The sequence below is a fragment of the Vanessa atalanta genome, chromosome 13 (assembly GCF_905147765.1).
Source record: "Vanessa atalanta chromosome 13, ilVanAtal1.2, whole genome shotgun sequence".
Lineage (NCBI taxonomy): Eukaryota > Metazoa > Arthropoda > Insecta > Lepidoptera > Nymphalidae > Vanessa > Vanessa atalanta.
In genome coordinates, this window is record NC_061883.1 from 12,296,273 (window position 1) to 12,313,272 (window position 17,000).

General features: G+C 34.5%; 1 protein-coding gene across 8 annotated transcripts in view; it reads left to right on the forward strand.

Moving 5' to 3' along the window:
- LOC125068033 (histone deacetylase 7) overlaps positions 1-17,000 on the forward strand; it is a 69,991-nt gene that overhangs the window by 13,312 nt on the left and 39,679 nt on the right. The window contains exon 1 of one of the 8 annotated variants that reach the window (XM_047676995.1): positions 839-929. The exons of 5 other annotated variants lie outside the window; for them this stretch is intronic. In XM_047676995.1, coding sequence (XP_047532951.1) covers positions 896-929 — 34 coding nt within the window. In that variant the 5' untranslated portion in view covers positions 839-895. Of the gene's footprint in view, positions 1-838; positions 930-12,075; positions 12,438-17,000 lie in introns of those variants that run through there. 2 more of the 8 variants (XM_047677001.1, XM_047676998.1) reach the window with 2 other exon arrangements.

A 17,000-nucleotide genomic window follows, 5' to 3' on the forward strand; every position in this document is an offset into this window, starting at 1 on the left:
AACCTATATTACATTTTATTTATACCTTTCTCCTTATCAGACTTTTGATTTAATCTTTTTCTGTGAAATGTTAAGGCGCAAAGTTAAATTACTTCTAAGTAATTATTTCTTTGTACATCACAATGAATTAATGTACTCTGAAATGCAATTCTATTTTGGTGCGACTCTGGAACCGATATTCTCGGTTTTCGGTTACGAAATAGTTTTAACGCTTATGAAACCGGCGTCCATATTTTACTATTATGTTCACGCACTCATTAAAAGCTTTGTGAAGTTTAATTGCTAGCAGAAACCGCTAAGTGCCGGTGCTAAGATCCGATCGCGCTCGACTTCCAAGCAAACATTGGATTAGCTTGTTGCGAAACTAGCGAGACAGCACCAAGAGCTCCACAAATAGAAACGTTGCGAATACATGCACTCAAAGTTTACTATTATAAGCCGATGCCGATGGTAAAACATTGTACGTCGTACTTCAACTGGTTACGTATACGCCTTAATTCTAAAAATAGCAACAACCCTCGTACTTACATAATTATTGTTGGTTGGAGGCTGTGTTTCCTTCCCCCACCACCCAGCGCGGACCCGGCCGACGCGACAGTCGGTGTCCGACCGCCGGAGAAAGCGCATGTCTCAATGCGTCCGTTCTTTTATGAATGTTATGTTCTGCGGATACACAAATGTAGCTGTTGCAGGCTTTTAATAATTAAAACATATTGCTTTACCGGTACTTATTAATTTCATAATGTAATTTAATTATTATATTTTGTGCGATATGAATTCTAATTACCTTGGAAAAGTTTACCTTAAATTCTAACAGTATAATTGTTTATATTGGTTGTGTGGAATCAAGTGAATTTTAATAGTGTAATTGAATTTCTTGCAAAACTTAAGGACAATGTCAGTCAATCCCACAACCGTCGCTGCTACAGGTAAATATTTAGAGGCTTGTTTACGTATGATATTGTTTTCTTACATGATGTTTACTAAACTTCCACTTGTTTCCTTTTGTCACGTTTTATGTCATTAATATATAGGAATTATATCACATCACTGATAGTATCAACTCGTTCTTTAGTAATTCGACGAGAGTACCTAGTATAGTACTAAAATTTAATCAAATATTTTAATGCATGAAAGTATTTTATTTGTAAACGAAGTTCAGTTGATAAACATGATTGAAATTGAAACAATCGATAAATATGGTACTTTCGTCTAATCTTATATAAAACAATTGCGGAAGTTTAAAACAAATATTTATTGCTTTTTAAAGTATTACAGATTTAGTTTTGGAAAAAGTAAACATCTTAAAACAAATAATAACCCAATAGTTTCGCAATCGATAATAACATAGCCGCGGCTGTTCTCACGCAATTATTTCTGGTACTGTCACGTTATGATGTGATAATCATCTCCGTTTACGGGAATTTTGTTGCGTGTTCGACCACAGCTTGAAAGTTAAAAAGTTTTCCTCCTAACGAGTGACGTGTGACGTCACCGTCGCTCCGCCGTGACGTTTCTGCTATGCGTATACTGTATCGCATGTTTTGCGTGATTGATATTCCGAAGTAGTTTTGTTTTTATTTCAAGTACAGGTATCGACATTCAATGTCATGCTGCTAATAGTTGGACGGTTGTTTATACGAATTTATATTTGTTTCTTTGCAATGTGATAGAGATTAATCTTATATTAATAAAACTCAAACAAGTGAGTTATGTATTAGATTATGACGTAATGTGAATTGCGAAAAGTTTTTAAAGAGATTACGCCTGAGTTATTTTGCTAGTAGAATCTACATTCCGAATCGGTAGTAGATTCACCTTTAATTAAATCTTTTATAATGGCGATTCAAAATTGCTTGCATTAAAGTATGTATTGATTTCGATTCCTTGGGTGTGGTTAATTTGATACATTTAATTTATTTATTGTTTCATTGCTATGTATTCAAATTAACTTGTACACGATTATTAAAAAATGCTTTAAGTTAAAAATTGTATACGGTTGCAAGGCTAATGTCTGATATATGGATCGGTTATCTTGAATACAAAACTTCGTAATGTTTTTATAAAATGAATACTCCACATTAGGACGAATATTTTTAGCTAGTATTGGAAATTTTATTATTATTACGATAATGTAGGCAAAGTCAACTAGTGACAAGGGAGTTGGGACCTTACATGTAAGCGTTTCTCATTCAATACGACCGCCGGCCGCACTTGAAACAACACATTCGTGTGATGTGTGTATTAACATTGAAAACTTCTTACTTATCGTCTGTTAACTATCGTCTTAACTGTTGTGCTGCTCGTATTGTCTTCAAATATTCACGGCGACAGCCAACATTGTGCTATGTGTAGGTGTGTTTTGTTCTCGTTATCATATTATATAATTAATTCTATATATGTCTGTTTGAACGCGATAAACTCAGTAGCTATCGATCAGATTTTGATACGAGTATCACAAATGGGCGGGCAAAAATTCAAAAATCTTTATTCAACATAGAACCCAAAATCTACCAGTTCGGAAAGTAACATCACTCGAGAAGAACCGGCGATGGAGATTCGGCGAGAACATTTTTATATATTTTTTTAAAGATACAATTGTATAATTCATTGTGGTTTCGTTTGAATTGGCTGAACTACGACGATGTTGGTTGAAGATTTCGGAAATAATCATGCTGACTGAGAGCTGACACGTATCGTATATGTATTTGTGAAAAATTGCAAATTGAGATATATATAAGTGGAGGCGCGATACAGATAGCCAGTATTTATTTTTAAACAGGCCACCTGACGGTAAATATGGTCATCACCGCCCATAGACAATGTCCCTGTAAAAAATATTAACCTTTCCATACATTCAATGCGTGGCGCATTGGAACCTTGGAAACTAAGATGTTATATCTCTAGTGCATGTATTAACTCACCCTTTAAACCGGAACACAACATTTTTGAGTACTGCAGATTGGCGGTAGAATATCTGACGAGTGGGTGGTACCGACCCAGACGGGCTTGTACAAAGTCCTACCACCAAGTAAATTATTATTAAAACACTTCAGACAATTCAAATGAAATATTGTTGAGGTGAAAACATAATCACGCCGAGTTTCATTCCGACCAGTAAATTTTAGATAGTCTAAAAGTAAGTATAGCGCTATATTGATGAAAGGTTATGACTTTGAATTGTAATGATGTATTCAATTCAATAATCTTAAATGTAAAAATAGTTTCAAAATTTTAATAAACATTTTCAAATGATTTATTTTTGTATAATACACTTTTTATCTTTCGTTAATTATTATGAATATAAAGTGGGCCAAATAAATATATGATTGTAATTCTCGTTGTGTTTTGATTTTTTAAATGTTGACCAAAATATTAACTTCAAACGATTGAGATCATACATACACGTCGTGTCACCGGTTTTTTTTATTTTATAATTTGAAGGAGAACCTGTCGGAATTCGATTTTGGAATTCAAAGGTCAACAGAACACGAAAATAGTTCTAAATTAATTCGATAGTTGTAAATTCCAAAAAAAATTAATCAAAATCAAAATATTCTTTATTCAAGGAAACTCATTAAAGCACTTTTGTCGTCATGTTACAGTGTTGAATTCAATGTAAAGCTACTACCGGTTCGATTCGACCGAGAAGAACCGCAATATAAATGCCACAGTTTGTTATATGTAAACTAGGTGTCTAGGTCCCTTGCTGCTTCTTATACTAGGATATATTGTTAGATTTTTCTAATAAGCCCTGGCATACACCTGGCAAATTATATGGTTATTATTGGCGGAGATTACCAATTTTGAATTATAACTTTCATTCGTAGTCTTCTTATTTAGTAGTATACATAATTACTAGCTGCTCCTTCCGAATTCGTACGTGTGAAGTTCACACAGTGTTATCACTCCCTATAGATGTATACATATATATATATATATATATGTCTAGAACATTTTATATATACATATATATAGGAAAATATTCTTCGTGAAGTATCCTGCGTTGGTCATTATATTCTACTAACCGAAGATGAATGAATTTGGAAATGAAGTAGTGGATTTACGTGGTGACATTTGACCCATTCATATATTCATCATATTCATATTCTACCGCCAAGTAGTGACACCTATGATTGTTGTGTTCCGTGTTGAAGGGTCAGCGATCCAGTATAACATATCTTATCATATATTCTACCCCCAAACAACAATACACAGTATTGTCGTGCTCCGGTGTGAAGGGTGAGTGAGAAAGCTTAACTATAGGCACAAAGGACCTGACATTTTAGTTCCCAAGATTTCTGTCGCATTAGAGATATGGCGGTGGTGACCACACACCATCAGGCGGCCCGTTTTGACAATAATCCTACCTATGACATAAAATAGAAGAATAATATCCTGAATTTAATCTTTGAATACTTCCTGTGTCGCGTTAATGTCCTGTACAAAATACCAGCGACATATTAAAAAGTTATCGTAAAATGCAAATTTCAAAATAAATTACATATTAAACAGGATGCGGGTATTTTTTTTTTAAATTGCGTTTCATTTTCGACCTTGTTTTGATTGTAAAAGTTACTAAAAAAATCTATTGCATAAAAAAAGCATTAGGGTAACGACGTTGAGGATACATTAAGGTTGATTTAAAAGGTGTCTCAAAATGATAATAAAAATATTTCTATCAAAACCGGACAACAAAATATAACAATCTATTCGTATATCATAACACGTATGCCATTAAATATAGTAATATATCTTTTGTTGCAAATACTAAATCTATATTTTCAAAATGTGTATTAAAATTTGTCTGTCTGGTAATCAAAATTGAGTGTGGTTTTTTTGATAGAAAATTGTTTTTATAATAGGAAAAAACAATGACGGATCAGCATACAATATGTAATCCATGGTCGTATGAAACTATTGTATGGTATTGATGGTTTTCAAACATGTTAAAATTACATTGCACTTTTATTCAAGCAATACAATCAACATTTTTAAATAAGGAAATTAAATGAATATTATACAATAATTATGTTTTCCGCGTGTTTCGGCTAAGTCCATCTCGAAGATTATTCTGGGCAGGAGATGTTGGAGTGCGTATTCTCAACATAAGGAAGAAATAGGCTTAGAAAGTCCAAATTGTCCCATAACACACTGACTGCGGCATTGTAATAATTAAACTTCTTTATAAATGAAAAATGTGGTTCGGAAAGCACGTACAGCTGCGGATCCTTTGCCCGCTCTCTTGGGGCTTGTTCCTTTGGACGGAGAGCGGGAAAATATATCTGAGTGTATTTATGCACATTAAATTCGACTACACTGCAATTTATCTCAATATTTGCTAGTTATTATGTACTTATATATCTACTTCATAGTATATATATATATATATATGTTATATATAGCTCTTTTATACGTCTGCATGTCATTGAATTTCTTAATGTTTACCCTCATTTTATTGAGAATTTTGTGTTTGTTTGTTTAAAATGGACCGGATGATGGCATTGCCATCGGGTTCGAAAAAAAAAAAAAATTAGCCACACAATGTCGAGACGGGCAGATAGTATACATGTTTGTTAAGTGTTACTCAAGTATGTATTAGCAATATAAAATAAAAGTCGTTTCTAAAATATGACTCTCGTTTGGTATCGCTTTCCTTGATGTAGATGTAATTTATTTATGTATTTTTTAGCATTTCGACATTAATAAAATTCTTTACAGTCACTGAGTTAATCTGTAAGAATATATTCGAAACTTACCGCAGACAACATCGTTTAGTATAAGAGAATTCTTACTGATTACTGGGTTTAATTTTTATGTGCACTGCCCGTAAATAGTTATGAATAACTTCATCAATAACATGTTTAAAATTAGTAAGAAATTGCCGACGTGTAACTGGTGGGTAGGTTTCTCGTGTTTAAGGAGAATGTTAGGACTTAGTCAACAATGATGCGCCACTCCGGATTAGTGAGTCCTAGGGCTCGCCCGGTGGTGGAATTTATTGAAAACCATAATAATTATTGAAAGTTTTTTATTATTTCTAACAATTGTTTTATACTCTCATTTCCATTTTTTTTTGTATTGATAATACTTTTATGAAAATCGGTTGACAAACAGGGGATTAGTTGCTGACTTGTTTTGTCTTTGACTGTCTGTGTACAGAAACAGATATATGTGGTAGAAATAAATCCGACACAAGGAGCCCCGAATGATATTCTCTTGCAAAAAAAAAATCGCACTCCCTGAGAGGAATTATAATTGATTCAGTTTAAATCAGTTATGATCGGTTATGTTTCATTCGTCATCGTTCATTCATCATTCATGTCATCTCAAATCAATTAATATCTCGGTCTTTTAAAATATACAAGTACAAAAATATTAAGCAATCGTCTGCCGTTTCGCACAACACCTGTCGCTGTGAATTCAAATGATTTAGAGTGTTTTTAAAGAGTATAACTAAGAAAACTAACCGCAGAAAACGCAGAGAGGATATTTGGGACACGTTTGACGCACGAAGTTTCAAACTAGCGGTGACAGTCTGCCGTGGTACCTCGGAAGTTGGATTTCCCAGTGAAGTGACTCACGACTGTGTCAGCTTCTTTGAAAATAGACAATGCGTAATGTACTACTGTTTCTGAAATGATTTAATTTTTTTTTCACTATTATAACTGTTGTAAATGTTTTCTTTTTTTAATACGCTAATTTAAACGATTTCAATTTATTGATTTCATTGATATGATACAAATCAGATTAAAACCAAATATGGTTAATATATGCAATAGAAAAGATAGTTAATAATTCAGAACGGATGACATCAATTTTAAGTTTTAAAATTACAATCAAAAATATAAATATATGTGAGAACATTATTAAGTATTAGTTTGAACGTAAATATGTTTTTTTTTATTAGAATATTTACAGCGCACAGCTAAAACAGTCTTGTCCCCATAGTTCTTAAGATGTTAAACTATTATAACTAACTTAAATAATTAGAAAAGAATAAAATATATTTTTCCCATAGAGAGGCCCGAGTATTAAAAACTGCTAGAACACGTCAAGGTTGTGTGTTATCGATTAAGTTTTCAATTATTTAATAGTGTGTTGAATTGTGGGCTATTTCGGTCGAGCTGCGAGCGGCGCGGCGCCGGTGTCAGACGGTGGCGTATATGATCACGATGCGTAAACCTCGCGTCTGCACCGGCGCCTGCGAGGTGACGTCTTCGTGTTATTGCTGACACATTGCCTATAATGTATCGTATAAATTATCTAATCTATGAAGATAATTTTTTGCGTAATATTTTTATTCGAGTTAAGTCATTTTACCATAATGTCGGCTTTACAATTGAGAACACATACAATGTCAATGTCTCTATTTTTCTAAGGTAGAGGTTGTCTGAGGTACCAAATGACCAATTGAATTATAATATCGGAAAGGTAAAACTGACATGGTTTATTTTTGATTAGCTTTTTGTTAGCTTTTTATCTGATAAAACTTGCGATAATATGTTCTCCATGATCAAATTTATACCAATTGTCACGACGGTCGATTAATCTGTATAGAGTTCATGAGCTGCAGTTCTATTTAGCTGCGAGTTACGTCGAAGTGAAAATAAAAATATACATACGAGGTACAATACTATGACCGGTAAAACGATGTCGAAATCAATTAATCTCAAACACAAAATATACCAACATCTGTACTTATATGAAAACTCATCATATTGATTTGAACTCCTTCCAAACTCGATATTGATTCAAAACTATCGTCATTATCGTCGTTTCCTCGATATATGGCATAATAAGTTTACGAATATAATCCAAATGATTTTATATGAAGAAACGAATAAACAATGTAAATAAAATAATAGAAAAGATTGCACTGAAGGTCGAGACGTCTGTGCCGATATGATATTTGTGAAAAAAAGTCTTAAATATAAATTGATCTCACTCCCTGAGGCTCGAGGCGTCCAGCCAAGGTGTTGAGTCAGTTGATAGTATAAGTAAACATCATCGCGTCTTATTAATGTTTATATCAATGGAATGAGTAACGCCGTGACTTCGAGGCGCCTTCGAGACCTGCTGTTTCATCGCCTTTATATATCTGATGATAGTTGTAGATTATTAAAAAAAAAAAACAGAATTTCTATATACTGGATGTATATAATTCTTTTTTTTTTTAATGTGCTCTGATTTATCTGCTAATCTGTTGTTATATTTATTTGCTTGCTTTGAAACAATATTGTAAGCGATGAAAATCTGTTTAGGTACGGTTAAATCGAACTACTGTATTTGCAATTATAATTAGAAATACATTATTTAATTATAATTTCTAGACGAAATTAATGTTTACTTACTAACCCATGTGTACATAATAATATTTATGTCCTAAATATTATGATTTCTGAGTAAAGTTATTTTAGTTATTCTTTGAATGTTTCGAAAGTGACGCCCCTTTTTATTTTCGAAACATGGAAAACAAGCCGAAGGTCAAAGTAATAGTCTTGAATATTCTACTGCTGAACAAAGGCCTTTTATACTCCTGAACGGAGTTACGATGTTTTAAAACTTAATTGATTTAAATATTTACGGACATTATGTTAATTAATTATACAGCTGAAATGTTGCAAACGAAAAAAAAAAATAGTTTTAAAACCTTTAAATACGTATTGTTTGAAGTGTGTTATTAAATTATTTAAAATTCATTAAAAGGCCTACTTGGGTAAGCACCAGCTACTTACCGGATATTACGACGCCAAGGATTGTTTTTTCTCTTTGTCTTGCGTAATTCGCGAGCATTTATGTCTTAATCATTATTATACCTGGCTCTATATATACTCACAGCATATCGTAGCTCTCACGATTGACGAGCCATTGACAAAGTCTGTTGCTTTGTCCGCACGAGTTTTCCATTCGATCATGAACATAAAAAAAAAAATGTCTAATGTTATTGTTTGAAGACAGACGAGTTACTGTTTTTCCTGACGAGTTATCAGGTGAACCATTGACATTCGGTCAGAGTACCTGTAAGAAATTGAAACCTTCAGAGCTAGTGCGCTACCAACCCTGTCTACATCAAAGTTAAATGTTTCTCGTGCCTGTTATTACCTTTCACTGTACTACATGTTCACAATAACTTATGCGCAGGGGTAAAATAGCTGATAAGTTGGTGTATAAAACCAGACATATCTACGGCATCTTATGATGATGTCCTCTTCACCAATATCTCCAACAGAGACTCAACTGCGCAGAGTATATAGTGCACAGGCAGTGCGCACAGGTGTATTACACAGGTTATAAAATTAGTGATGAGATAAACAGAACGTCGGCGATATCTCAATGGCGCCTCGACCTACGTTCAATCGCGAAAAGCGAACGTGCGACTGTTTGCAATATCATTCGAGTTGAGTACCTATGAGAAATTTTTGTTCTTAAATTAGCCAACGACATCGGCCTTGCAACTTTAACTCGTGAATCGTCATCACAATAGTTCTGTCGCAGTTATACTTTATAACTAAAAAGAGGTCTTAAAGACCAGCGTGTCCAGCCGCCATGCAATTTATACAATAATTTATGTATTAGTTGTAAGTGAGCAATATTAAATACGAATATGTATAAATCTTGAATATATGTATGTGTATATTAAAGGCTAGCCTTGGTCTCTGGGGATTGAATACTGAATAACAATGAAAATCAATCTATAATCGTTCAGAGGTTGGTGCGATTATTTCATAAGACGACGTAATTAAAATAACGTATGGTGTAAAATTGTTTTGTAATTTTGATTAGATATACATATAGTGTAATACATATATGAGGTCAATAAATAGCTCACTCAAAAATTTACATATTGAATTTAATGAATCGTTTATATTGGAATAGTATATTGTAGTAGAACTATCGTATTTATTTTTCTTTTTTTTAATTTTTGTTACTAGCATAGGCCTTACTTAGTGGTAGCGTTTTGTGCGAGCCGGTCTGGCAGTATGTCCAACCCACTAATCAGATATTCTACCACTTTGCTCGTCCGCCTAACTATTAAATATCGTTATAATCGTTTCTCTAATTACTACCATTTTATCTTTGCAATGACTTTGTGCAAAAAAATTAGCATATAATTCGCTATTTAACAATTAAAAGTTGATTCAAATAATTCATCAAGACTTAGAATAAGTATAAAAAGTGTATTACGTACTTTTTTATTAAGATGAAAGAACCTTGAAATGTTTTAACTTATAAAGAATTAAGCTAAACAAAAAAATTACGTTGTTAGGTTTATTTATTAATAATTTGAAATTATAATAAGTTTTTTGTGTACATTGCAGTCGTATCTCAACTGATATTATTCCTGTTTAACTTCTTTAACTGGATCTCGGTAGATTTAAAATAAGTGTCGAAGTGTCACGATGCTAATGTTATTATGACTTCATTGTTTTTCACACTATACTAAAATCAATTACGTCACAGACGCAAAACAAAAAACTTGTAACGCGACACCTAATATTTTAATTGCAGGTTTTTATTTTAATTAACTATGAATACAGATATCAGATATATATACAGTAATCGTTAATTTATTGCAATTTTGATGGAGGTAATAATTTTCATGATATTTTTTTATCTAATAAAAATAATAATCCATTTCCAATTCGATCAAACGGTAGTTGGCCTCTTTTTAAATTGGTCTTAAATACGAAATTATTTTTCTATTCGTGCATATTAACGTTCTTAAAATCTCGCCCGAATGTCACGTTGACACGGCGTGGCCTCGACTTTGACGCTGAAAAGATAATTTCGTAACGCGCCGACTACTACTTCGCTATGACAAACAACTCCAGCTTGTATTTATTTCCAACGTGAGATACGTCATTGACACTTGACTATTAAACTCTAATACATTAGGAAATCAGGAAAGCGGTTTAATTGCTTGTCGGGTAAATGTTCTTCGCCAAATCATTTAACTGAGTCATGATATTTCTATAACCTATTCCATTTATTGTATCTTCTAGATATCGAACGGCGTCTTTTGTATCAAGAAAAAGGGGCACTTACGTCGATTCGTATTCTTAAACTTTTCGTTTAGGAAGTACGAATAGTATGCGAATACTTTGTATCGATATATAGTAAATGCTAAACTTCCTTTATCTAATGGCTTATAAGGGTCGGGCTGGTAAAAGTTTTTCGATTTTATGCCGAGAAATTTACAACTGTTGCTCGAAGTTCGCAAGTTGGCTGTATTATACGACGAGGCACGTATCCTCGAAAAGTGAAACTGTAGGTGCTCCGTGTATTCGTGTTGCGTGCCGTTCCTGATGGTACCGAGCTGATGCTTTTGAGAGTCGAGGAGGAGGGAGTGAGAGGGAATACTAGTCCACAATAACACATATCATGCTGAGTTGGTTAGTCTCTGAGATTAGGCGCCGTGGCGGAAATTCGGTCAATGGGGCATGATCGTAATTCCAGATTATTTCCTGTTGCGACGTACCCAAATGTCTATCTAATTATTTATCTCGTAATACGGTTCGATGATGCTTATTGCTTCAACTATTAGTGGTTTAGAACGTTATAGACTTTCATAATGCACAGACGCAATTTATTTTGAAAGTAAATTATGATATAATTTGCACGGGACAGATTAAATGTTTAGCAGGTTTAGCCTGTTCGCTGTGTTTTTTCCATTGATATATTCATGAGAATCGTCACGCACACACGTGTGACTAATTGCGTCAGAATATTTTAGACAATATACAATATAATGGATTGCATTTTCAACATTTGCATAAATTACTTTGTAATTTAATGAGAAACGTCGAACGTGTATAGGTTAATATGTTCGTTGCTCACTTAATTTATTTGAATGAACTTTATTGATTAATTTCCTAAATATCTAAACAATTGGAGGGTCGTGAACTCGTCTGAAATGAACCTTCAATTTGCCGGTAATGTTGTCATCGCTTGATTCGTGCCACTCTCGCGTAAGATCGGGATTCTCGGAAAGCTGCATTCGACGCTGGCACGCGTTGTCGTATGTTTATTGCCAAGATTTTCGACGTTTTAACGAAAAGTAACGCGCGTCAGCGGACACGGCCAGCGGATGACAGAAGCCGGCAGCGCTGCGCGTGCGCGGTAGGCGCGTGAATGAGGAGCATGGTTCGCCTCGACCGCATCGCCCGCGCCGCTCTCCGTGCGGCCGACTCAGTGTCCGCTTGCGATCCGAGCCAGCTTGTCGTGTTCGGTGTTTCTGTCACGTCAGTTTTTGCCGTCGCCGCTCGTCGCTAGCGGCCGTTCTACTGCCGACATAAGATGCTTGCGTTCAGCGCAGTGGATACCGTTTGTGATACAGTTTTTCAAAGTGTTTAAAGTGGATTCCGGACTATACCAGGCCGTGGAGCACGCGCAGCGGCTCGAGCGCTCCCAGGCCATGTATGTCATAAATTTAGGTGAGTCCGCAATCCTTATACATTCTTCGTTCCTTACCAACCTATTATTGGAACCAGACGGAACCGGTACTCGTTCGATTAGACGAGTGTGGCTCTAGTTACGAACAGATCGCGGGTCACTATCGTGTTTTAGATCTGGTTTTTTTTCGCAAAGTATTTCCTATTCGCTGTCTCGGGATTGCGATTTTGTGTTCCGGTGCTATCCCTAGGAATTGGCTCAGTGGCCCGGCGTTTATATAAACAACTCGTATAGTTCCATTTCAATTTGTGTCTTATTCATAGCGCACTCGATGTGTCTATGTATGTTTTTATTACAGTTCACGTACAACGTGTGGGCGTGTGTTGGTGTGTTTGCGCTATCGGTGTTGCTATTTTTATCACATAAATATGTGTGAGTTCTCATTTACTTTTATAAAGTATTTACGTATGTGTGCGTGTCGTATCCGCGTTCGGTCTTATCATTTTCTTCACTCGATATCGCCGCGAATTACTTTATGTCTGTTGTCATGATTTACTTTTAGAATTATACAAACATCGCTTCGTTTTCTTCATTACTGGGATGTTGTTTATGTAAACACTGACGTCACGTGATCGCCTTCCATCTATTGGATATTTTAGAATAACACAGGGTTTATCGCCGTTGCTATCAACAGTATTGTGGCTTTTTATCAGTGACAAAGTTTAATTGATTCTTCGGTTCAGTTGTTTCTAGTGTCAGAATGCTAGTCTAAAATAAAATATACCCACAATATAATATAATATATACATTAGTATTATATAATAATCGTTTATATGACATCTGGAAAGTGAAGATTCAAGTTTTGTAACTCATTATCAGACACTCTGGTTGTGTTATAACTAAGCCCTATTAGTTTATCATTTATAATTACTATGAGCTATCATTCGTTCTCGTACGACATTTTATAAATAGTTATATTACACTTTTAAATTTTATTTAACTTCTAATAATGGAAGTATGTATACCACATGAGTTTCAAGGCTGATAAGCGCACACATTCAAGACTACACACACATTCGTGTCGATTTGAATCTTAATGTGGAATGATCTCGAACATGCGTACAATAAAAGCTTAAAAACGTATTGTATAATACATAATAAATAATATCGTTGATAATGTGATTTGTTTCGTTTAACTTCGTGGTCGTCGCGTGGTTCTCGTATCGGACTTACATTGGACGATCGACGATTCCAAGCTCCATTCACTGCACTCGATAAGACCAGAGATATCATTTTTCGTTTTGGTTGTTTTGAAGTTTCGATATCTTAAATGTATACAGGCTTCGTAGCGCTATTAGAGTGGCAGGTTTGATCCTGATCCATTGAGTTATTGTGCACCCCTCCTAATACAAACTAATAATATTTTTTTGGAGGGAATTATGGTATAGAAATACATTTTTGAAGATGAATTTATGTTAGACATCCTGAAGAGAAAATCATTTACGTGTTTTTGAATTTCTACACGTGAGAGTTCTCAGTTGAAAAAAAGCAATTGTTTTGGTTTTTTCACTGTATATTTTCGTACATTAAATACAAATAATTATCACGGAGTTCTATATAAGTGGATAAGTCATGAGATTTTAATGTGTAGTGGCAAAACTCGGTCTCTCTCGATAATCCAAAAGCAAAATCGTGTTGCTCTATTCCCGAAAATCCCATTTTAATAAATAATATTGACGCTTGTCTTATTTACCGTTATTATTTAATTAGTGTCACTCAACGAGCAAATGTAAGTAGTGTTAACTAAATACGATTCTATTTCGCCATAGTAGATGGTCATGGATACTGCTCTCCTTTGGTTTGTTGGCTAAAGTGCTACGGGAAAATTGCGCATAAATCCGATCTGTAGTTCCGAGATTATCCTCTGTAAACGTCAATTTGGACGTCTAGCTATATTGTAAATATACGTATGCATTTAATATTCTACATGATTTATTTAATATTCTACGAGCTATTCCTTCGTTAACTTTCGAATGTTGTACAGAACAGGACTACGGTATTACTCATCTGTGCTCAACTTGAGCTCGAAGCCTGTCCGTTAATTGGAAAGTAAAATCAGAGACTACTTTTGTTGACACAGTAATGAACATTCAATTGGAGAATGGGCTATCGAAGTACAAGCGGGCGTCCTACTGCGTTACTTTACTAGTAATACGTACCTATTACGTATTAGTTATTAGTATGATACTAGAATATATAACCTTCTTTATCCCATCAATTTTTTATCTTTGAAAGGCACACTAGCACACCTCTGCTCACCTTCACCCAACACAATGGCTCAGTCAAGTAAAAATCAAATCAAGACTCAGTCGGTAAAATTGTTTTCACCTTGATGTCCAAAGCCGTTCCACCCTTCAAATGCTCGTTAACATATCCTTGTATGTCCGAAATTACATATGTCTGCAAAGTTTAACATATTCAAGATAACTTAGGGGAAACAAATATTACTTTTTCTAATCACCATCAGTAAATTTATTTGTATTTGCTTGGTATGGAGTATCGACCTGATTATCTGTTTCCACAACCTTTTTCGGTCTTTAACTATTGGTTTATAATTTTCCAGCTATCGTAGCATTATGACTGACTAATCATCATTCAGATTACTATTCTGTGAGAGCCGTAGATCATCTGCTCTGTGGATCCTATATTTTTTATATAGAGGATAGTTTATAAATTAACATCCCAGTACGAGGACAGCCCGCGTGTTATACGAGAAGCGTCATCGTCATGTTTATTCAATCATGATATTATCGTAAACACTTTGTTATCTGTAGATAACTAATACATGCTCTATTGCCGGTATTACGATTGTGCCTTTATTGTACATATTATATTTTCCACACCAATGAACCGGTGAAAGAGACGCACGTGGTCGCTGGGATTGTTTTCCTAAAAATAACTATTGACATCGTCTGTTTTCAAGTTTAAAGATAAGTTGACGATGAAATTACTTTTGAACAATTTAACCTAACGTTTTTTAAATATATTTTTTAATTTCGATGACTACGAATTTACGTTAGCATCAAGATTTGATTTGTGTTTGAAGATCTTTTTCTGAATGAGTCAAACTTCGTAAATGATTATTTTGTTTGTCTAAAATATCTTGACAAGTTACATTATTGTTAAAGCGCTAAGTAATAAGGAAATAGGAATTTCAAAATAAATGCAAGATTTATATCTGAGGATGACATTCCTAATCAGTGAGGTCTAGTCCAAGACTGGGCTCAAGTCCGTCAGAACCAGTCCTGAACGTGCCAGAGACGAGCCGGCGCTGACCGGCGGGCCACTGACCCCTTGCCGGAACTCGATGACGGATCGTTCTCGAGCACAACCACTCATTGGCACACTTTCCAAACAGGATTAACACCATAGCAGACTTACCCCCTTACTTGCATTCGATGAATAGAGGTTTTATAGTTATACTATGCTTTGTCTTCACCCGAATGACAAATTATGAAGTCAGGAAGAAATATATATATATATACTAGCTGTGCCACTTGGTTTTAATTATTCAAATATCGATGAATGAGATAAAAAATTACATATTCCTGGCGATCTACTAATAGGTCTACTGTATAGTACACTATAAACAGTTCTTGATTAATAGATCTTTATTTATAATACAACACTTTATCAAACGATTTGTATTTTTCAGTTCAATTTACTTCCAAAGTTCCGATGATAATTTACGTTACGTTCTTACTACTAAATGACGTTTTAAACGTCGGTCATTTGGAACGTACCGTTTTCACGAATCCATAATTATTACCATATTATTTAAGATCTCGATCGCTGATATCGTGTATCAATGTCAAAGTTGTCTATTTGTCTCAGCTCAGTTTCATCGACACGATGACTATTTGTTTACAATTTGTAATATTGGTTCATAGTGACTGCTCCACTCTTGAGATTCATGTCGTGAACTGATATATCCTCTAAATATAACCTCGAAAAATCAGGCGCGAATTAATACACCAAATCTGGAATAGTTTCGAATAGTAAGGGAACATCCATATAATCTCTCCAGCTTTGAAATATTACTCTTATATTACCGAGACAATCGTACAAGTTAAATGGTGACGTAGGCTTTTGTCAACAAGTGTAAGCCGCAATAACAATTATTGTTATGTTAAATTTAGCGAGAGTTTGCGTTGTGAGTTGCGAGCCCACGACAATGATTCTAGAGATGATGTAACGTCGTTAAGAGGAGAGAATTAGAGAGAAATGGTCTGCATGTGGAATGCGATACAGATTGGCAACGTTATTGTATTATATGTGTCTTAGTATTGTTCAATTTTGTTTAATATCGAAATTGTCAAACTTAGGAAAATGAGACAATAATATATTTGGTTTATGGTAGGTATATTGTTTTGGGGTCATCCTTCAGATATAGAAACTAATTCTATTGTTCAAAAACGAGCTGTTTCAGAACTCGAGGAATTCTTGGCATTAATAATATTTTTTTTTGCAATAGTAACATCTTAGGATGGTCGCAAGTTTAAACAACGATATTGTTCCAGATTCATTTATTAACACTATTTTCA